General features: G+C 46.3%; 1 protein-coding gene across 2 annotated transcripts; it reads left to right on the top strand.

Moving 5' to 3' along the window:
• Positions 1–22: 22 nt before the first annotated feature.
• IK (IK cytokine) lies at positions 23–22,266 on the top strand. Of its 2 annotated transcripts, XM_083181381.1 has the most exons (20): positions 23–163; positions 2,690–2,753; positions 4,622–4,714; positions 4,837–4,896; positions 5,495–5,662; positions 5,923–6,037; positions 6,542–6,615; positions 8,648–8,694; positions 8,775–8,938; positions 9,177–9,285; positions 10,924–10,963; positions 14,034–14,277; positions 15,007–15,028; positions 15,876–15,952; positions 16,575–16,654; positions 18,165–18,222; positions 18,342–18,430; positions 18,611–18,719; positions 19,182–19,216; positions 21,337–22,266. In XM_083181381.1, the coding sequence occupies exons 1-20, from the start codon at positions 148–150 to the stop codon at positions 21,362–21,364; spliced, it is 1,692 nt and encodes a 563-aa protein (XP_083037507.1). In that variant the 5' UTR covers positions 23–147; the 3' UTR covers positions 21,365–22,266. The 2 variants fall into 2 exon arrangements, with proteins under 2 accessions (XP_083037507.1, XP_083037508.1); XM_083181382.1 differs by lacking the exon at positions 23–163 and having other exon boundaries at positions 2,707–2,753; positions 4,837–4,895; positions 5,493–5,662.
• Positions 22,267–23,492: the final 1,226 nt, after the last annotated feature.

Here is a 23,492-nt window from a genome sequence, read left to right as displayed (position 1 = left end):
AACTGTACGGAACAGGAGCCACTTCCGGCTACCTGTTGTTGCCGGACCGTCACGGTGTACGGAGCAGCCACTTCCGGTTTCCGGTTGTTGCTGTAGGGGGGCTGCAGCCACTTCCTGTTGCCAGGTTTTCTACGTGTGGCTGCAAACATGCCTGAGAGAGACAGTGAGTAGTACTAATGGCATCTACATGGCCTGTATATACTTCTGTATATGTGTCTGGTGACTGTGAGGTGCCCCTGGGCTGCCAGGGCGGTAATATCTTACTGTACTGGGGGGGGTATATTGTGTGTATGTATGTATGTATATATATATATATATATATATAATGTACACACTACCATCACTGCTCCTTTAGGTTTTGCTGAACTACAAGTCCCAGCATGTGGTGACAATGCTCCATGTTTGGTGTTGTTGAAATGCAGCAGCTGGTTTGCCCCCCTGTGTGGACTGTACGATGCATCCTGGGGGGCATGCTCCCACCACAGCAAGTTCACCATCGTTTCACGTTTTTTTTCCTACATGGTGTAGAGATCAGCGCGGTACGAGTCATGGCCGCCAGAAGTGTGATGTCATTTCTGTGGGTACAGTTCACGTGGGTGGTTGGGTAATGAGAGTGGTGTCTCTTACTGCAGCATATGGTCACCTGAAATAGGTGACCATATGCTGCACAGGTGACTTAACTACGTTCTGTGCCTGGTCACACATGTATATATGTATACATTATATGTATACTTTATAGGTCATTGGTACGACCTCATCTGGAATACTGTGTCCAGTTCTGGAGGCCATATCTTCAGAAGGATATAAATACATTGGAGAGTGTACAAAGAAGGGCAACTAAAATGGTTCATGGCCTACATCACAAAACTTACCTGGATAGACTAAAAGATCTTAACATGTATAGTTTGGAGCAGAGAAGGGAAAGGGGGGACATGATAGAAATCTTCAAATATATCAAGGGTTTTAACATAGTACAGGTGGGAAATTTTCTTCAAAGGAAAACAAGTAATAAAACACGAGGACATGCACTGAAACTGGAGGGAGGTAGGTTCAGGGGAAATGTTAGAAAGAATTACTTCACAGAAAGGGTAGTGGATAAGTGGAATAGCCTCCCATCAGAGGTGGTAGAGGCTAAGACAGTAGAACAATTTAAACATGCTTGGGATAGGCATATGAATATCCTTACAAAGAAATAAGGATTAAAAAGGGTTGAGTTTACCTGAAGGGTAAAAAAGGGGCAGACTAGATGGGCCAAATGGTTCTTATCTGCCGTCAAATTCTATGTTTCTATGTATTGTGGTGTCTGCATGGTTGGGGATACAGTACACATACAGATTCCTCACTGTCTGGCGACATACACTCTGCTGTCAGCTTGGATTGTACATAACTATGCAGGTGAATATTCTCACACATGTTACAGTTACTAAAATGATCAATACTTTAGCCAATGTTCACAAGATAACTTTTATGAATATTTTTCTTGTACACAGGAACCCAGTAGCCTTATGTGATGATTTGTCCTAGGGTAAATGACCACAAAACATTCATGCTGCAGGGGATCAGTATATTTTGTCATTTCATAATGCTGACAGTCGTTATCTAGACACCATAATATTAGCCAGTTCATGTCAGCACCCAGTTTTCAACCTAATCATAGCCTTAAAATGTAACGTGTCGATCTTTTGACTGTCAATAAATGGCTACAGCAGGTGGAAGCTTAATTTTCAGTTGGTAACACAGGGTTGCATGGCGAGTGTAATGGTACGGTGTCCATGTCAAAATACGCGAGTAAAAATTCATGTCAACCTTTTGACTGTCGACCTAATGCTTCCGACCCTGTCAATCCTAGCCATGTTGACTTATTTCGACCTAAGCCCCTGCGATAACTGTTGGCTCCTAATTTCATGTTTACGTTACTTCTGTTACTGGATGCAAATCCTTCCTGACGCCATATGTTACTACTGACTGCACTTGTTGCAGAAGTATAGATAATATTGGGACGTTGATCCGATAGAGGAAAGTGTGTAGCTTTAGCCCCATAAAAAAGCTGATGATATCTTTTAATTATCATTTTGACAAATGTGGTCAGAAGGTGGATGTTATTGACCTGTGTGGGCATCTTTTGGCCATACTACACACTAGTAATGCTGCTTACCAAGCACTGGGCACTCCAATTGGTGTGTCTATCTAGACATCCAAAATGTTTGCCACCCCTTGGGTAACATGTTGCAGCTAATTTTACAGCTGTTTATTCTTTTAATGTTCTTCTACTAGGCAGCACACATGGTGTAATGGTTAGCATTACTGCCTCACAGCACTGAGGTCATGGGTTCCATTCCCACCATGGCCCTAACTGTGCAGAGTTTGTATATTCTCCCCGTGCTTGCGTGGGTTTCCTCCGGGTACTCCGGTTTCCTCCCACAATCCAAAAATATACTGGTAGGTTAAGTGGCTCCCAACAAATTAACCATAGAATGTCTGTGTGTGTGCGCGTGTACATGTGGTAGGGCATATAGATTGTAAGTTCCAATGGGGCAGGGACTGGTGTGAATGTTCAACTATACTCTGTACAGCGCTGCGGAATATGTATGCACTATATAAGATACTGGCAATAAATAAAAATAAATACTAATGTTCCTATTATTATTTTAATGTTCTTCTACTAATGTTCCTATTCTTATTATTTCAGGTGAGTTGTTTTCCAATCCTCTGGCCCCTGATGGCCATGAGGTGGAAGATCTTCATTCGTTCCAGTAAGTAAAATAAGCTGCTTGTTCCCGTCTCTGTCACTTCATGACTGTAGAATTAAATAACTTTCAGAAATTTGCAGAGGTGTGCCAGAAATAACTTAACCAGAAGTATCTAGGAGGAAAAGAGTGATCTGATACAGGAACGATGTTTTAAAAGGTCACAAAGCAAATTAAATTAAAGAGCTGTTGAGTAGGCATTCTTATTCACTAGCAATGAAGGGCCACAGGGAACAATTCTGGGATTAATCCAGTGTTTTTTGTCATACAAATTATGTCTAATTATTTATTTTTGCATGCCGAATAAATATTGGTTGCTTTTGCATGTAGCTCACCGTACAATACATGCAGCATGTAGCTCACACATACTGGCGAACATTATTTTCGCCCTATACACACTATGCGATATTTGTCCTCCCCCAAATCATTTATATCATCGGTGGTGCTGCGGAAATAACGAATTGCGCTAAAAACCACTGAACGATATGCATGATAAAATTGTAAACGAGATCGTTATCGTGCATATCGTTAGCAAAAATGCATCATGTTTACTTTGCTTCAGAATTGCTGTAAACACGCACCCTCCCAATATCTGCTCATTTTAAAATTCGCCGCCCTGCTGTGTAACATGGTTTTAGCAAGGAACAACTTTGATCATAATTTTGTTTTACTCCATGTAAAGATTTAGACCGCATAAAGCATCTTATGCCCCTTTCAGACCGCACTAAAAAAACGGTATTTTGCCGATTTTTAACAGTTTTGAAACTGTAATCTGTGCAGTCTGAATGGTGCAAAGTGATTTTACAGTTTCCAAAAAACCGGTTTTTGGAAACAGTAAAAAAGCAGGGTCCTACCCATTTCAGACCCGTTTTTTTGGTGTCAAAACGGATCTGAAACGGTATTCCTCCCCCCCCCCCCTCCCCCCTGGGCAGCGCAGGGAGGGGAATAATCGCGCTGGGGGCAGCGGGTCCCTACAGTCTATGTTGTCACAGTGGTGGGGTCCCTGCAGCTACTAGTTCCCATACGCTGCAGGGACCCCGCCACTGATATAACATACACTGTAGGGACCCGCTGCGCTGCTGAGGTAGGATCTCCCCCCCCCCCCCCCCCCCCCCGTGTCCATACCTCCAGCGTCTGGCTGTATCGCGGTGAGTGTTGCTGCTCCAGTCCTGCTCCCACTGTGGCCGGTCCAGGCTCCGGGGGGGGTGGGGGGCTTGGCGACACGCTGCCCTCAAAACTGATTAATTTATTAGGGGGGGGGGGGGGGGGGCGCGCGCATGAGTGAGGCTGCCCAGCATTGTAGATGGTTGCCATGACGGGCTGGGTAGTGGCGTGGTCAGGGTGTCGGGACCGGAGTCCCGCTGTCACCGCGCACTCACTCCTTCCTCTATAGTGCACTCCTCTCCTCGGTTGGCCAGTGCAGGACGGCGCACGAGTCCTGTCCCCCTGCCCCCCAATAAATTAATCAGCTTTGCGGGAGGACCCCCCTAGAGCCTGGACCGGCCACAGTGCACAGGTGAGCAGGAACCGTTTTCACGATGAAGGGGGTAAACTTCCTCTGACCCGTTTTAAATACCTGGTCTAAAGCAGGTTTTGCGGTCTGAAAGCAGCATTATGGTATCTGAAGCAATTCCGACGATATAGTGACTAGATTTAAAGTGGCAATTCGTTTTACACCGGTAGTAAAGAGTGTGTCTCTTCACATCACCATACAGACTTTGGTGTATTTTGTGGGGCTGTCTTTTGTTGTATCCATATTTCACTTTTTCTTTGTGTAAATAACTGAACCGAGTTACAGGCCCCGCCCATGTGCGAGCCGGCATTTCAGGTATTAACTGTTTATTATTTGCTTATAATCTGTGCTCCTTTTTTAGGTCAAAGTTGACAAATGAAGACTTTCGGAAACTGCTTATGACCCCTCGTTCAACCCCTTCCTCTGCACCCCCTACAAAATCCCGTCATCATGAGTAAGTACAGCCTTACATCCCTGTCTGGAGGAATGATCTAGCCTCCTGTTCTGTAGCTGCCTTCTCACTGGCCAGCCATTGTAGTAGATGATTGGTAATGTATAATGTGTTGTGCCTTGCAGAATGCCACGTGAATATAACGAGGATGAAGATCCCGCTGCTCGCCGCAGGAAGAAAAAAAGGTAATCTTATGGCCACGTGTTTACTTCCGCTCCCACCACTGTGGGGAGAGGTACAGGCCTGGAGTGAAGGCACTAAAAGAGAGAGATAAAGCTCCGCCCCATTTAACTCCTCCCTCCCCCCCATGAGGCCTCTTTGTAAATGGTGCCTGAATTTGGGTTTGCTGCATATGTCATGGTGGTTACTAATAAAAATAGCTACTATATAATTATATCTTGAGACTTTGAGGGTGATTCTGATGTGACCGCACCCCTGCGCTGTTTAGCGTCTGCGCATTCATGCGCAAACTGCTAGTATGCCGTCCCATTCTGAGGACTCCAGCTCCTTCCTACTGTTATTATCTGGTTCATTCATTTTACCCCGTAGTACACGTTTCGAAAGTGTATTAAAATATGTCCAACATGTGCCCTCCCTTACAATTGGCGTTCCTGGATTGCAACCCGTGCCCTTAACTTGAAACAAGTTCTCTATCTACCATATTCTTGATTTACGGAATTATTATTATTTTATTTTTTTTGCGTACGCTTCTGTTTTAGCTGCGATTTCCCAGTAAACGTGTTCTGTAAATGTTCCTCATTAACGCGGTTTACTTACCTGCAGCTACTACGCCAAATTGCGACAACAAGAGATCGAGCGGGAGAGAGAACTGGCGGAGAAATACAGAGACCGAGCCAAGGAACGACGAGATGGCGTCAACAAGGACTACGAAGAGACGGAACTTATTAGCACCACGGCCAATTACCGAGCTGTAGGGCCCACGGCGGAGGCGTAAGTGATGTGCAAAATGGAACTTTCTGGATGTTTATGGTCTAAAAGAGTTTGATGTTTATTCCCTTTTGTCCACTGCAACTGAGTTGCAGTGGACAATTGATTGATGACATTTTTATTTTTTACCATTTCGGGGGGAGAATTCTCAGTAGCCGGGGAGGGGAGGCATGTGTTTGGTGGCATGAATTCACATAACATCACTAATTGGGTTACTACGGTACCCTGGGAATGGTGAGATTTACAAGTACGTTCTTTTGCAGTGACAAATCGGCCGCAGAGAAAAGGCGCCAGTTGATCCAGGAGTCCAAGTTCTTGGGTGGTGACATGGAGCACACTCACTTGGTGAAAGGTCTGGATTTTGCGCTGCTACAGAAGGTGAGCATAGTCATTGTCCATATGGCCTGTGCACAGATTTACATGTGATGTCACTTTTCTTGTTTGTTTATGGAGACTGGAACGTAATGACATCTATTTAAAAGTATTCTGCATTTACCTGCGTGCTAGCATCACTGTTCATCTTCGGAAAGGCCAGAGGTGTTCAGGGTGTGATGCAACCATCTCTACCAGTCATTCCCAACCACAGCCCTCATGGCGCGTTATCAGTGCAGGTTTCGGTGATATCCAGGCTCAAGCACAGGTGTTTAAAATCCAAATAGCGGAAATAATAATTAAGTCACCTGTGCTTAAGCCTGGCAATCACTAAACCTGGACCATTAGTGTGCCTTGAGGACCGTGGTTGGGAATGCCTGCCCTATCCGGTGATCTAGAAGTACCACACACCATTCAGTTTGTACTGAGTAGTTCAAGTAGTTTTCTGGGCGGCAAAAAAAAATTATTATTATTTTTTTTTTTTTTTTTATGAAAATGTTGTTTTATTAGGTCCGTGCCGAAATAGCAAATAAGGAAAAGGAGGAAGAAGATATAATTGAAAAGCCTCAAAAAGAAACAACCAAGTGAGTGGCTTATGAAGAACACATTTGAGCTTACCTGTCTGAGATGATTTCTAGGTGCATTTGGTGCTGTGATTGGTGACCCGGGGCACTCCTCCATGGCGTAGGTCATCTGATGGCCGGCTTGCTGCACTATGACCCCGGTCATCTGATGTCTGGTGTAACTGGTATCTAAGGGCCTGATTCAGAGGATTCGCAGGGACAGAGCTTTCTCACTAGATCTGTCCCTGCATTCAGTAATTAATACATCCCTGTGGTGTATTTATTTATGTTTCTTATATAGAGCAGCAGATTCCGTTACAGTGTCTTATATAGCGCAGCAGATTCCGTTACAGTGTCTTATATAGCGCAGCAGATTCCGTTACAGTGTCTTATATAGCGCGGCAGATTCCGTTAGTGTCTTATATAGCGCAGCAGATTCCGTTAGTGTCTTATATAGCGCAGCAGATTACGTTACAGTGTCTTATATAGCGCAGCAGATTCAGTTACAGCGTCTTATATAGCGCAGCAGATTCCGTTACAGTGTCTTATATAGCGCAGCAGATTCCGTTACAGTGTCTTATATAGCGCAGCAGATTCCGTTACAGCATCTTATATAGCGCAGCAGATTCCGTTACAGTGTCTTATATAGCGCAGCAGATTCCGTTACAGTGTCTTATATAGCGCAGCAGATTCCGTTAGTGTGTTATATAGCGCAGCAGATTCCGTTACAGTGTCTTATGTAGCGCAGCAGATTCCGTTAGTGTCTTATATAGCTCAGCAGATTCTGTCACAGTGTCTTATATAGCGCAGCAGATTCCGTTAGTGTCTTATATAGCGCAGCAGATTCCGTTACAGTGTCTTATATAGCGCAGCAGATTCCGTTACAGCATCTTATATAGCACAGCAGATTCCGTTACAGTGTCTTATATAGCGCAGCAGATTCCGTTACAGTGTGTTATATAGCGCAGCAGATTCCGTTAGTGTCTTATATAGCGCAGCAGATTCTGTTACAGTGTCTTATGTAGAGCAGCAGATTCCGTTACAGTGTCTTATCAGTGTCTTATATAGCGCAGCAGATTCCGTTACAGTGTCTTATATAGCGCAGCAGATTCCGTTACTGTGTCTTATGTAGCGCAGCAGATTCCGTTGCGCTTTACAATAGTAGACAGTTATAAAACAAACTGGGTAACAACAGACAGACTTGGAGGAAGGAGGGCCCTGCTGCAAGCTTACAATCTATAGGGACATAGGAGGGAAACATAAGGACAGGCACCAGTAATAGCATAGCTTGTAGGTCCAGAAGGGAAGCTATATAATCCATAAGTGCCTCACAGGGTTATGCGTGTAGAACTTAAATATGATAGGCTTGCCTGAAGAGGTGAGTTTTCAGGGAACACTTGGAAGTTTGGAGGCTAGTGGAGAGTCTTATTGTGCGTGGAAGGGCATTCCATAGGGTGGGAGCAGCCCAGTGCAAGTCCTGTAATAGTGAATGGGAGCTAGTGATCCGTGCAGAAGAGAGACGCAGATCTTGTGTAGAGCGTAGTGGTCGAGATTTTGTGATAAGTAAGGAGATATAAGCTGGTGCAGTATGGTTAATAGCTTTATATGCGAGTAGAAGTGTTTTATATTGAATACGGTAACATACAGGCAACCAATGGAGGGACTGGCAGAGCGGATCAGCAGACGATGAGCGTCTTGCTAGGAAGATCAGCCTAGCAGCAGCATTTAGAATGGATTGCAGTGGTGAGAGTCTGTTCTTGGGAAGACCGGTTAGGAGCCTATTGCAATAATCAATGCGGGATATAATGAGTGCATGGATAAGAGATTTGGCAGTGTCTTGTGTGAGAGAGGGTCGTATTTTGGATATGTTTTTTAGATGCATGATTTGGAGACCAATTTGAATGTGGAGAACACATACTTAGTTTTCCCATTGTGGATTTGGGCAATTTTACCACATCACATAGGAGATATGGATAGTAATTAATGAGCCCCTAAGTGAGAGACCTAAATTGGACTATACAGTCACATCATTTACATTTTTATTTTACAATAGGAAAGATGAAGATCCAGAACATAAGATCGAGTTCAAGACCCGCCTTGGTAAGTTCTTCTCCCCTTCCGCCATGTTCTACATGATAAAATAATAGTACCAGCAAATCACAATGGTCTTCTACCCACAGGGCGCAACGTGTACCGTGGGCTCTTCAAAGGCAAAGCCTATGAGCGCAATGAGCTCTTCCTGCCAGGGCGGATGGCGTACGTCGTAGACTTAGACGATGAGTATGCCGACACCGATATTCCAACCACGCTGATTCGTAGCAAGGCTGACTGCCCGACCATGGAAGTAAGTCACCGCAACGTAAAACATTTCCTGTAAGTGGGACAGGATTTTCTCTTAGCGATCGGGTAGCATCGGGGAACCTAGAACCAAGGAGCATATAAAGCGCTCATCCTGCAAGGGGGATGGACAAGGGTTCGGGAACTCGCCTTTATAGCAGAGAACACAATGCTGACATCAGTGACCTGTGGTTTGTTGTATCCCATAGTGTCCTGGTAAAACATTTCCCCCATTCGTTTTTCAGGCTCAGACCACGCTCACAACTAATGATATTGTCATCAGCAAACTGACTCAGATCTTGTCCTACTTGAGGCAAGGGACGCGTAACAAGAAGCTGAAAAAGAAGGATAAAGGTAATTCTGGGTGTATTTTTTTTTTTGGGGATGCTTTAAGGTCGACATGCATATTAGGTTGACATGGCTAATGTCGACAATGGAAAGGTCAAAAGGTCGACTTTATTTTTTATATTTTTTTTGTCAACCAGCCAAGGCTTTTCCCTGTCTGCACAAATGTTAGTCGGACCCTACCAGTCACCCGCAACAGAGACAGGCTGATCGGGCCCCGCGCTGGTGGCAGGACCCTCCCTTAAAATGCCTTAATTACGTTTTATTATGCTTTTTCTCTCGCTGTGCAATGTGTACGGTACGCCTGCGCAGTGATTCGATAATCATTGATCAGTCAACTGTAAATCAGGCCCACTGCGCGGACATTAGATAATCATTGATCCACGCATCAACTGTAAATCGGCACACTGCGCGGACATTAGATAATCATTGATCCATGCATCAACTGTAAATCGGCACACTGCGCGGACATTAGATAATCACTGATCCACGCATCAACTGTAAATCGGCACACTGCGCGGACATTAGATAATCATTGATCCATGCATCAACTGTAAATCGGCACACTGCGCGGACATTAGATAATCACTGATCCACGCATCAACTGTAAATCGGGCCCACTGCACGGACATTAGATAATCATTGATCCATGCATCAACTGTAAATCGGGCCCACTGCACGGACATTAGATAATCATTGATCCATGCATCAACTGTAAATTGGCACACTGCGCGGACATTAGATAATCACTGATCCACGCATCAACTGTAAATCGGGCCCACTGCACGGACATTAGATAATCATTGATCCATGCATCAACTGTAAATTGGCACACTGCGCGGACATTAGATAATCATTGATCCATGCATCAACTGTAAATCGGGCCCACTGCACGGACATTAGATAATCATTGATCCATGCATCAACTGTAAATTGGCACACTGCGCGGACATTAGATAATCACTGATCCACGCATCAACTGTAAATCGGGCCCACTGCACGGACATTAGATAATCATTGATCCATGCATCAACTGTAAATTGGCACACTGCGCTGACATTAGATAATCATTGATCCACGCATCAACTGTAAATCGGGCCCACTGCGCGGACATTAGATAATCATTGATCCACGCATCAACTGTAAATTGGGCCCACTGCGCGGACATTAGATAATCATTAATCCACGCATCAACTGTAATCCGGGCCCACTGCGCGGACATTAGATCATCATTAATCCACGCATCAACTGTAATCCGGGCCCACTGCGCGGACATTAGATCATCATTGATCCACGCATCAACTGTAAATCGGGCACACTGCGCGGACATTAGATCATCATTGATCCACGCATCAACTGTAAATCGGGCACACTGCGCGGACATTGATGGCAGCTGGCGCACAGGAAGCTGTAAAAGTGGCACAACTAATGGATCGCTACATGTTCTGGAGGTGCTGGGAAATGTAGTGCGAGTTCTAGGATTCTGGGAAATAAACTATAAACCTTTTAGCAGATTCATTGGAGATCTCCCCGTGGTGCCTGAAAATAATTAACCATCAAAAATAGTTTTTTTATTGCCTCTACGGCCTCCTAATAGCATGTATAGTGTATGTGTTTGTGCTGTAATGCATTATTCTTTATTTGTAGGAAAACTGGATGAAAAGAAAGCTCCAGAGGCCGATCTGAAGTAAGATCTCTTATATGATCCACTGATTATTTCTGTAGTTTTGCTCTGATGTGAGATCTGTTATAGAATGTGTACAGTGCTCATATTGGTATAAAGGCCCCTAAATCACTGTATTATTTACCAGTAATTGTATGCACAGATGGAGCAGCTTCACGGCGCCAGCTTACGCCGTCAGCGTAGTGTTCCTGTGCCCAGCGTAGTGTTCCTGTGCCCAGCGTAGTTAGCGTAGTCAGTGAGAAGTAGCGTAGCGTAGCTTTACTTGTGTAGTTTCACGGTGGCAGCGTAAGCTACGTTATCCGCGTAGGCTGGCGCCGTGAAACTACACAAGTAACTACCGTACTGTTGCCGGGAACTGCATCTCTGTCCCCAGTGTCCCTGGCAAGCCTAGTCAGCTCCTCTCACACCGCCAGCGCCAGCATGATCCCGTCTCTTTGGCAGGGAGGGGATCATGCTGGCGCCGGCGGAGAGGCGATCATCTGTTTGAGACGCAGGAGCGTCTCAGACGCTCCAGCAATGATACGCTCCTGCGTCTGAGTATCTATTGCTGAGATGTATGATATGACAGGTGTGAATGTGTTCCTGGAACACCCCCACTATCCACGGTAGCCCGAAGTGTGGCGTGCGGACGTGTTACGTGTCCTCCCGACCTTTTCACAACCCCACTATCCACGTCGGCGTGGAGTTGGATTTTATATAGTGTGGTGAGCGCAGCGAGCCTTACAGGTAATCCGCAGGCCTCGCTGCGCTCGCCACACTATATAAAATTGACTCCACGCCGACGTGGACAGTGGGGGTATGAAAAGGCTGGGAGGAAGCGTAACGCTGCGCTCGCCACACTTCGGGCTGCTGTGGATAGTGGGGGTGTTTCAGGAACACATTCACACCTGTCATATCATACATCTCAGCAATAGATACTCAGACGCAGGAGCGTATCATTAATGGAGCGTCTGAGACGCTCCTGCGTCTCCGCCGGTGCCAGCATGATCCCTTCTCCGCCAAAGAGAGGGGATCATGCTGGCACCGGCGGTGTAAGAGAGGCGCTGACTAGGCTTGTCGGGGACAGAGATACAGTACTGTAGTTACTTGTGTAGTTTCACAGCGCCAGCCTACGCTGATTAACGTAGCTTACGCTGCCACCGTGAAACTACACAAGTAAGCCAGCCGTTGGGCTACGCTGATCACGTAGCTCAGGCTGCCGCTTAGGTAGCATAAGCTGGCGCCGTGAAACTACACAAGCACCGAATCACCAATCGCTGCCCCGTTCTGTCGGAGCCCTACGCCAGCTCCCCCTACAGCCCCCACTCCCTGCCTGTCTCCCTGAAGTGGAGACAGGCAGGGAAGCTGCTACCCACCGCCTTGCTGACGAGCTCACGCGTCCCCGTCAGGTGGAGCACCTGTCCACCAGCCCAGGACATCTGGAGAACCTGCAGGCCGGCAGACATGCGAGCCATCCGTAAGCAGCACTGTTCTCCCATTAACACTTACGGATATGATGTTTTGTACACTGAGCATAGGAATTTGTTACCCTATAGAAACCTTTGACCTGATTCAGACCGCCCGAACGCATCCCCCCCCTCCCCGCGCTAGCATGTAAGTAGGTATGTACGCCTACACATCCCCTCGCATGCGACCGTGCGGAGGAAAAAATCATTTGATGGCCGCTAACCAGGTCTCGGGTCATGTTTTCCAGGTCACCCGGCAGGTGCACTCATTAATCACTGACACATTTTAATTATTTCACTTGTGATTCTGGAGATCTGGAAAACTTGAGCTGCTTGGGGTTGTGAGAACCAGTCCTCGTGATCTACCAACGTCATATTGTCAAATCTGCTGCATTCGTTCCTACTATAGATCCACAGGTGGCCTGATATACATGGACTGTTGGTAGATCCTGAGGACCCCTGGTCTATGCCCATCGGTTTCTTAACCGTGATCTCACCAAACTTGGAGATCACAATGTGGGTTATGCCTTTATGCATAGGGTAGTAGCGGGAATATCAGTGGGACAGAGAACATAGCTTCTCCGTGATCTTCCACTAACCGGCACTAGGTGGCACTATAACAGGGGAAGACATTCGGTGTGCCATAGTACCTACTAGCCTGAGGCCAGTCCGCTACAGGGCTGGTATCCTTAGGGAACTATGGTATCTTTGGGTTGGGTTTTGAATCCTCTACTAGATGCTATTGCTCCAATATGACCAAACCGACATTTACTAAATTCACCTATAAATTAGTTCATCCGAATCAGCTTTATTGGCCGTAATTACTTGCATAGACTGGGAATTTGTGGGAATAATGATGTGATAATAGCTGGTCTAGCATTCCGTGTAAATAACAAGGGTAGATATGTAGCTTACGTTTAGAGTTCATGCAAATAAAGGGGTCTATGCACTAAACATTGGAGAGATCTACTGTAGCAGCCAATCCGTTCCTAACTGTCATGTCACAGGGATGTATTTGAAAAATAGCAGTTGGGAGCTGACTGGTTGGTACTTTGGGGCCAATTCAGGATCGCTCGTTGCAATCCGAACGCAGCCCCAGCCCCGATGGTCAGGTTTTGCGCATGTGCAAACCATGGCAGTGAACGGCTTTGGCGAGATACACACTGGCCGGGCCATTCGCTGCGGGGAGGGAGGGCCGGGGGCGGCAGCAGGGAAACACCCAGCATTTTATGGGTGTCCCGTGTAGAAGCTGGCATGGCGATGACCTGACTTCATTGTCAGCCACATCTTCGGCAAACAGCGATGGAGATAAGTCCGTCCCGAAGGGCAGAGAAATAATTTCAGGGGCTGTGTTCGTGTACATCCCTTCGCATGGTCCCGAGGGGGTGTGGGGGGAAGGGAGGTAGGTTTTTAGGTGGGCGGCTGGCTTTTATGGGCACGCTAGGCAGCGACTGTTGTGAAGATTGAGCTTCGCCTGCCCTTGTACCACAGAGGCCTCGCTGCTTCTGGCTCTATTACTTGCAGATGATTGAGCCAGCATAGTTTATACAAAGAGATCTATAATGTTCAGTTGGCTTCTGCTTTACAATGTGTTGGATTGCCATTACTCTTCCCCCTCTTTCTTGAAGCATATTTGACGATATCGGAGACTACATTCCGACCGCGACCAAAGCTCCTCGGGAGAAAGAGCGAGATAAACACCGAGAGAGGGATCGGGACAGAGAGCGAGAGCGCCCAAGGGAGAGAGAGAGGGAACGAGAGCACGAACGAGAGAAAGAGAGGGAAAGAGACCGTCAGCGTGACCGAGAGAGGGACCGGGATGAAGAAAAGAGGAGGCAGAGCTATTTTGAGAAACCCAAGGCGGATGATGAGGTGAGGGCGGTAAATCGAGTCCGGGTTTGGTTCATGATGTTGGAGTTGCTCTACTATAACGCTGAGTTTTGGTCATCTGCGTAATGACCGCTGGGTATTCGCCTACGTGAGTTTAAAAAAGAAAAGTCGTTTGTTGGACTTTTTCCTGCCTTACGATCCACATTGGCGCTGATTGGGAATGGTAAAGTATGACGAGCTTAGGTGTCAACATGGACATAAAAACCGTGAAACTAATGTTGACCTTTTGGCAATGTCTACTTTTCTTCTTCGGGTTTCATGGTCCACACAGGGTGACATTGGGTTTGTAGGCGGATCTGAAGGAGCGTGGAACCAATCAGCAAAGCTTTTAAGATTTCCCAGGATGCATCTCCCCTATAACCCCGCCTCCATGCTCAGTTTTTTGGGGTTGACCTAGGCACTTGGCCCTATGATCCACATTCATAAATCGTCACTGTACTAATGCCATCCCTGTTCATGTGCTATATGTTTTAATATTTGACACCAGTAAATCTGGGGGCGGGAAATCCAGTTTTTAGAAGATCTTTAATTGGCTGGCTGACTTTCATTCTGAAAAATCTGCACATAAGAATGGGATTGATCACCATAAAAGGGAAACAAGTATGGTTGTGCAGATTATTTATTCCTGGTTAAGTGTGATTGGGCAGAATTAATATAGGTTTCTGTATTAAAAATTTCCATTAACAGATTTACTTTTTTTTTTTTTTTCAGCCTATTAGTATCGAAGAAGAAGGTAAGTGACCATTTATAAAGCAATTGGCGCTAAATGCAGTTGGTGCCAAGGGGGAGACCAGGGTTGCTGTTAAAGGGGGTGTCCGGTACTTTTTATGTAAATAGGGGTGGCAGGCACAGTAACAGGAGTGAAGAAAGCAGGTGGTAGAGGGGTGCTCTCCGGTGAATGGCATTGAGATCATAATTCTGTTTCTAAATCCCTTCGTACAGGCATGTCCAAACTATGGCCCTCCAGCTGTTGTGAAACTACAAGTCCCATCATGCCTTGTCACAGTTTTGCTATTAGTAAATGCTAAAACTATGGCAAGGCATGCTGGGATGTGTGGTTTCACAACAGCTGGAGGGCCACAGTTTGGACATGCCTGGCCTTAGTATATTGTGTAACTCACCCTATGCACATAAGATGGTATTGCTGCGATTGTGTAGGAGCGTAGCACAGGATGTACTAGTAGCTGTAGGAGCAGCTGAGACATTAGTGACCTCCTGACAAATGAAACATTGAACCTCATATTCCTTAAACAACTGTTAAATACCTTGCCCTTTTATGTTTTGACATAAAAACGATCCGAGGGGCCCGGGTTTTAGAACCTGGTGATTGACATTTTGGGGGGATGGTATCTACATGCTTAGTGCTCGTGGGGGTGCACGTGTTTCGCATAAAGAAGTGGTGCCACACTTGGACAGAAGGCTGCTCTGCTTATTGTGTCCAAGTCTCCCTAGTTGTTCTAAAGTCAGAATTCGCTCTTTAGTAACCTCGTCACTTGTCTCCTGTGTTAGTGGTAGGTTATATTTACCTGATTTTGTACCATCTCCATTTGTAATTGGATCATGATTTTTTCATTTATTAGGACCAGGATCCACCAAGGACCTTCTCAAGTCCATCAATGATAACTTTATGGGAGCTCCTGGCTGGGAGGCATTGGAATATCCTTTTCATGGTTTGCACAAGTGCATACTATAAGTGTTATTCCTGGTTAGCTGTATTGCAATGATATATATGATTTATTTATTATTTATTTATTAACAGTTTCTTATATAGCGCATACAGATTCCGCAGCGCTTTACAGAGTATAGTTGAACATTCACATCAGTCCCTGCCCCAGTGGAGCTTACAATCTATATTCCCTACCACATGTACACGCACACACAGACATTATAGGGTTAATTTTTGTTGGAAGCCAATTAACCTACCAGTATATTTTTGGATTGTGGGAGGAAACCGGAGTGCCCGGAGTAAACCCACGCAAGTACGGGGAGAATATACAAACTCCACACAGTTAGAGCCATGGTGGGAATCGAACCCATGACCTCAGCGCTGTGAGGCAGTAATGCTAACCATTACACCATCCGTACTGCCCGTATGATGTACGTTCTAGTCAAGCATATCAAGAGGCAGATTATTTCCTTTATGCAATAGTTAATGTTTGCTTCCCCATACAATGGGGATTATTCTGGTTGATTATTATTGCTATTTTATATATAAATATATACAGTAACCCTAGCATAGGACATTTTATTACTAAATTCCCTTTAACTGCTGCAAAACAATGAAGAAACATGAAGATAAGAAGCAGCTGGGAGATTTCTTTGGAATGTGGAACAGCTACGCGGAATGTTACCCTGCTACGTAAGTGTTCCTCTGTCCCTCCCACACATGCTGGTTGGCTGTCAACCTCTGTAGCATTGCTTTTGATTACCTGCTTCATCCAGTGGGTACTAGGACCAAGAGCGTCTGTTACCGGAGGCAGCAGTGTAGCCAGCTAAGTGCTCCCTCTGGTGACCTCTGATCACTGATTGCAGTGACTGGCGGTGCACTCAGGCCTCTGTCAGTCCGAGGGTCCCCTCTGCGTCTTTCCTTCTCCTCTGTCCACAGCATTGGACGGAGGCGTGAAAGGCTTGGAATCTATTTTGTTTGACAACCTTATTGTTCTAGGGCCCCCACTAGCATGTAATCCGGTCCTGTCTATAAGGAAATAAAGAGAAGTCAATTCATTTTTACCCTGTTTAACAAAATATCCACTGAATAAATGATTCTACATGTTGCTCATCTTGCCCATGAATGTAATAGGGGAGGCAGACGCCTAGGGGTAAATTTACTAAGATGGGAAGTCTACCGAAGATGGGATGTTGCCAATAGCAACCAATCAGATTATCCTTCTTATTTATTTAGCACCGTCTATAACAGGGGTGGTCAATAAGTGACACTCCAGCTGTTGATGAACTACGCATCCCAGCATGCCTTGCATAGAAGTATAACATGAGGGATGAGCGATACATAGAAGTATAACACGCAGTGGGAGAACTACACAACAACTCCTAAAACCAAACTATATATGCATATATATATATATATATATATATAATATATATGTACGATTACAGGCCAAAAATGTGTTGGTGGCTTTTTTTTTGTGGTTCTCAACACCAACCATCGAGGTTTCCCATCAGATCGTGTTTTGTGGATTTCTTATGGGGCCTACACACGGGCGCTGTCAGACCATTTTCTAAGCAATCTGACTAGATCGTAGAAAATCCCCCTACATCGCTCCGTGTGTAGAGGACATAACGATGTGCGGCCCAGCGTGATGCTGTCACCGGGCGATTAAGATCCAGCATGCCGGATAAATCTAGTTAGATCGCCGGTCAGGGCCCAGTGTTCTCACCGTAGAACACTGGCCCTGGAAGATCGCTCGGCACAGTCGCCCCGTGTGTAGGCACCTTACTGTGGAAGCAGGTAGAACAATTACTGAGCCAAGCAGATAGATGGGCCACAGAACGTGTCCCGATGGTGGTAGCCGAGGACTGAAGTTGAGAACCGTTCTCTGTTCTGTTTTACGGAGCACCTGACACAGCTGAGCCGGCATGCAGCATATGTAATCTCCCCCACCACACGTCTCATGTGGCACCAGATCAGGATCTGTTACTGGCTATCGTCAAATCTCAGATATTCATCTTTGAAACGTCCCAATTTTCTTTACTTTTAACTGTTAAGTAAGCATTGGAAAAAAGCAACCAATTGGTAATCCTGTCATGTGCCAAGTGTTGGGGATAGCAGCGAAACCGAGTAAATGACTGTATACAGTGTGTTGGCTTTGGGTCGATTAATAGCTAACACGCTCATAATTCTGCCTCTACAGCATGGACGACATGGCCGTCGACAGCGACGAAGAAGTGGATTACAGTAAAATGGACCAGGTGCGTTTCAGTTCATCTGCAAATAGAATCCATCAGGAAAATATGACGCGTTTAGTCTTAAATTGAGCATTTCCACATATGCGGATACTAAACAATATATGGCTATATCTTTGCTGCAGGGTAATAAGAAGGGTCCGCTAGGACGATGGGACTTTGATACACAGGAAGAGTACAGCGAATACATGAACAACAAAGAGGCGCTGCCCAAGTGAGTAGTCTGTGCGCAGCCGGTACATTGTGTGCGCGCTGTGGAACCAGACTGTTTTACTGTGCACATAACGTTGGCTTATGTGATGCTGTGTCGTCCGTTCACGTTGTTCACCGATTATTGGTAGAATTGGGAAAGATTCCACATTCATTCATTCATCCTCCGTCTTCCCGTTCCCAGGGCTGCATTTCAGTACGGCATTAAGATGTCAGAGGGACGTAAGACAAGGCGCTTCAAGGAAACCAATGAAAAAGCAGAACTGGACCGGCAGTGGAAAAAGATCAGCGCGGTAAGATTGTGGCCCATAAATCCATCTGTGGACCTGCCATGGTTGGTTTCGCGGTGGAGGCACAGGCCCTGCTGTGGTTGGGGGGTGCGGTTGTGGGCACGGGCCTTGCAGTGGTCAGGGGCGCTCTGGAGGCACGGGTCCTGCCTTGGTTGGGGGGTGCGGTTGGGGGCAGGGGCCCTGCTGTGGTTAGGGTTGCAGTGGAGACACGGGCCCGGCTGTGGTTGGGGGCATGTGCCCTGTTGCGATTGGGGCATGGGCCCTGCCTTGGTTGGAGTCACGGTGAAGACCTGGGCCCTGCTGTAGTTGGGTGCACAGTTGGGAGTGTGGGCCCTGCCATGGTTGGGGTCGCGGTGGAGCCATGGGCCCTGCTGTGTTTGGGGGGTGCGGTTGGGGCCACGGACCCTGCCTCTGTCAGTAGCTAACAATGGTTGTAATCCTTTTTTATTTCTTTCCCCACTTCAGATCATTGAAAAACGGAAGAAGCTGGAGGCTGATGGGTAACTGTTTTATTCTTTTTTGGTTTAACCGTTTCATATATTTGCTGCAAATGTATGCTGCAATGTACTTTTATTAGCCTATTTGTCATCTAATATAGATGACAAAGAGTTTATACACTGCACAAGTACAGCACAGAACCTAAGCATATGGAATAAACTAGCAAAGTTGTAATTCATGGCGGTGTGCAAGAGGGGCCGACACACAGAGCTCTGAGGATGGCTCCATTGTCCCTATATTTGGATTGCATGGTGCCCAGTATTTCTGTGGCAGCGCCGGCTGTAGTGCTGCAGACACAAACCCTGCAGGCTGTGCTGCCCCCTCAGAGGGTTTTCTGAATGCTCAAATCAGTGCTGCACTTACCAGCGCTAGTGGCCCCGCCCCCTTGGTATGACATCAGCCAGGGAACATGGCTGGGATAGACTACAGTGCAGCTATGTTAAATCTGCTAATCTATCCCATCATCCCTTATCAGCAATCACCTCACATTGGGCCTTATTCTAGTTCACTCTTTCTGACAAAATTCTTCTTAGATGGACAAAACCATGTGCACTGCAGGGGGGCAGATGTAACATGTGCAGAGAGAATTATATTTGGGTGAGTTATTTTGTTTCTGTGCAGGGTAAATACTCGCTGCTTTATTTTTACACGGCAATATAGATCTCACTTTGAAGTAAAACCCCACCCAAATCTAATTCTCTCTGCACAAGTAACATCTGCCCCACCTGTAGTGCACATGGTTTTGTCCATCTAAGAAGGATTTTGTCAGAGTGAACTAGAATAAGGGCCATTGAGCACTCACAGCATTGCTTTGTGTTTTCGTATTTTACTTTTCGTTTTTTTCCCCCACCTGTATGGCTTTTAGGCAGCTTTACAGGGCCGGCGCCACCACTAGGCAGCTCTAGGCATTTGCCTAGGGCACCGGCACCTGGAGGGTGGCATTTCGCCCCTCACCCCCAGCGAGCTGTGGAAAAAACTTGCTGGAGCGGTCAGGGGTGTCCGTGCGGCAGTGGTACCTGCGGTCAGGGGTGTCCGTGCGGCAGTGGTACCTGCGGTCAGGGGTGTCCGTGCGGCAGTGGTACCTGCGGTCAGGGGTGTCATGTGTATAAAGCTGGCTGCGGCCGGCGGGGTCCCTGCAGTGAATAGAAAATAACTAGCGCTATGCGCGCGGCGGCGCAGGTAGCGCTAGTTATTTTCTATTCACTGCAGGGACCCCGCCGGCCGCAGCCAGCTTTATACACGACGGCGCCGCAGGTACCACTGCCGCACGGACACCCCTGACCGCAGGTACCACTGCCGCACGGACACCCCTGACCGCTCCTGCACTGCAGGGACACCCCTGGCAACTGTGCAACTACATATCCCAGCAAAGCCCATAGGAAAACTGTGGCCGGGGCATGCTGGGCTGTGTAGTGCCACACGTTGAGCACCCCTGCTTAGTGAATTGGTTCAGCTCACACACTCGCCCGGCCTCCAGTCTGTGTAGACAGTGAGTGTTGTATAAGGTGTTCTGAGGCTCTTACATCGTATAAGTACCATGCAGTAAGCACAGCTCACAGGATGTGCTCAGTTATAGCGGGATACGCTATAACTGAAGGTCGACACATCAAATAGGTTGACATGGCTAAGGTCGCCCCAAGAATTAATTAGAAGGTCGAAATTAGTTTTTCATGGTGTTTTTTTGAGCCGACATGTGCCGACAGGTGGTATTTCATACCCTACCATCTACTAGGATGTGGAGAGGAAATATAATAGTTCCCGAAACATGGCGAGTGCAGCGGTACACTGATACCGTGTCCATGTCGACTTGCGTCAAAATTCGGGATGATAAAAGTTAAAAATTCATGTCGATATGCCCATTGTCAGCCTCATACAGGGCTAGATTCTCTAAGCTTTAAAAGTGATAAAATGGAGAGCGATAAACAGCCAACCAATCAGCTCCTACCTGTCATATCACAGACTGTGTTTGAAAAATGTCAGACAGGAGCTGATTGGCTGGCTGCTTATCACTCTCCATTTTATCACTTTTGAAGCTTAGAGAATCAGGCACACAGTATGTTACTGCTGTGTCAGTCACAGAATTCAGTTGGTTATAATTACTTTTTTTTATTTTTATTTGCAGGGTTGAAGTGAAAAGACCGAAATACTGAAATTCTACATAGAAGACTTTACTTTCCCTTCATTTTCAGATGTGACATTCTTGTTTGGGGGGGAGGGGCAGGGGGTATTATGGTCTGCAGTAAAGTGCACCTGTTGTACACAGTAGGGAGCAGCCATTTTAGGAACTGAGCTGGCATCCAAGCATACAGTTTTCGGACATCACTGGCACCATTAGTGGAACCTTACTTGGCTTTACGTTGGTCCAGTCAACAAAATGGCTGCCTCTACCTGTATATTACTCCCTTCAGAGCTAAAACTACAGCTTAACCTGGCTCAGATCCGGAACATTGGGCACGGGCTGAAGCTGGTGCTTTCTGACAAGGTTCCTGTTCACACATGGGTGATAACCTGGGTTATTCCCGGGTTGTCACACCGAACCCTGGGCGCTTGGAGACGTTATCTCAAAGTGCTATTATCCCCCTGCAAATCGGATCCTTTAAGGCATGACACTGGTCATCAAGCCTCAGGTCATACCATGCAGACAGGAGCTGAAGGACTGACCTGGGTTTGCTAGTCCTGGTAGTAACCATGGTCGGTTGCAGGGTCACAGAACCCCGGATTGTCAACCTGGGTAGACCCTTTCAGACATAATCCGGATCCAGGTCTGATAAGGGTATTAGAGGAATATATGATCTAAATGTACAATGTATTATTTTATAGATCTCTGGCCTTCTTCCTTTTTTTTTTTTTTTTTTAATAGATGTTGTAAATTTAACTGATGCATGCAGTATTGGGGCTTCGTAGGCGGCAAAAAATAAAATCTCCCGATTGATCAATGTTTTTTTTTCTTTTTCCCTGAATTACAAAGGGAACCCGAACCTGGGAACTAATTGTTATTGAGATAATCAGCATCGTTCATTGTGTATCAGAACCCATTAAATATTTAACATCCTACCGGTGTCTTGCGTCATAGTGTAAATAGTCTTTGCGTGAAGTTTTTTATGCTGCGAATTTCTGTTACGTTGATCACTGATATGGAATTGTTAAAGTACAACATTTTTTTTTTAAAGGGTTAATAGAAAAAATGTGAATTTTTAGTAAGCGCCAAGAACTTACCTTTTTGACGTCATTTTTAAAGGGTTGTCCATTTACAAGCAAACCCCCGTCTTCCAAGTGAGTTACCTTCCTCCCGAGGGAGGTCTCAGGGAAGAGACCCTTCCATTCACCGGCATCATGGTCAAAACAGATTGGTCTTTGTAGTCTTCTGTGAAGCATTTTACAGTGTGGAATTAGGCAAGCGTCCATTCAGTTACCGGCATGTAGCAACCGGGTACAGTGTGTTCTGTGCAGTTACGGTTTACATGAGTGAAAACCTTACGTAGAACATGTCACCGAAGCTCATTGTGCAGGTAATGGTGTCGGCCCATAGATCACGAGTATTTTTAGGTGAACCTGACTCTCAGATGTGATGTGAGCGGCTCCTTCACTCAGTCCTGATGGAAATAATGTAGTTCCGTGCCTTTATAATGACTGACTGATCGTATTATAGGCGGGTGTTGGCCTCATGTGACATCATCTCCCCTCCCCCCCCCGAGCAGGCCGGGGCATGCCAGTGTTGGCTGGAGTCTGGCCAGAGTTTCTATGAGAGTTTCTATTAGGGCTGCCCACCCCAAAATGCCCCCTACCTATCAATCAGGCAGCGAGCACTAAATATTTGCTAAAAGTGCTCGCTGCGGGGGATTTTCACATGTGCATTTTTGCCTGTGCACAGACCCCCACCATTGGGGACGAATTCGGACCTGTGCAATCGGGACTGGTTCGGCCCCCAAGTTACAAGCCATGATTACAGAGGAAAATATCCGTGTCGTCTCAGTGATATACATGCAGCCTACAGTGTGGGATTCCAGCATAGGTGTCTACTTCTGAGCTACACTCCTCATGGGGTGACCGGTCTTTTGCTGGGTACACAATAGGACGACTGATAGGTCAGCAGATCATCCGGATGGCCAATCAGGCGCCTGGTAAGTGAATACACACTTATCAGTCATCGGGCTGATGTGTTGTGCCTTGATGGGCATTTACATGTTCCCGCCTGTGATGTCAGTAGGGGGTGTGTTATCAAAGCTTGCAGATACATAAGATACTAACCTGTCATCTTGTAACTGTCATTTTTCAAAT

The sequence above is a fragment of the Crinia signifera genome, chromosome 4 (genome assembly GCF_055691185.1).
Source record: "Crinia signifera chromosome 4, ASM5569118v1, whole genome shotgun sequence".
Taxonomy (NCBI): Eukaryota; Metazoa; Chordata; class Amphibia; order Anura; family Myobatrachidae; genus Crinia; species Crinia signifera.
Note: the sequence above shows the minus strand (reverse complement) of the source record. Positions and strands in the feature narration are given on the sequence as shown.

Bases quoted from the DNA above. Each gene is read 5' to 3' on its own strand.
- IK (XM_083181381.1), top strand. The intron at 6,038-6,541 runs GTGAGCATAGTC...TTGTTTTATTAG, and splicing joins ATTTTGCGCTGCTACAGAAG to GTCCGTGCCGAAATAGCAAA. The intron at 8,939-9,176 runs GTAAGTCACCGC...TTCGTTTTTCAG, and splicing joins CTGACTGCCCGACCATGGAA to GCTCAGACCACGCTCACAAC.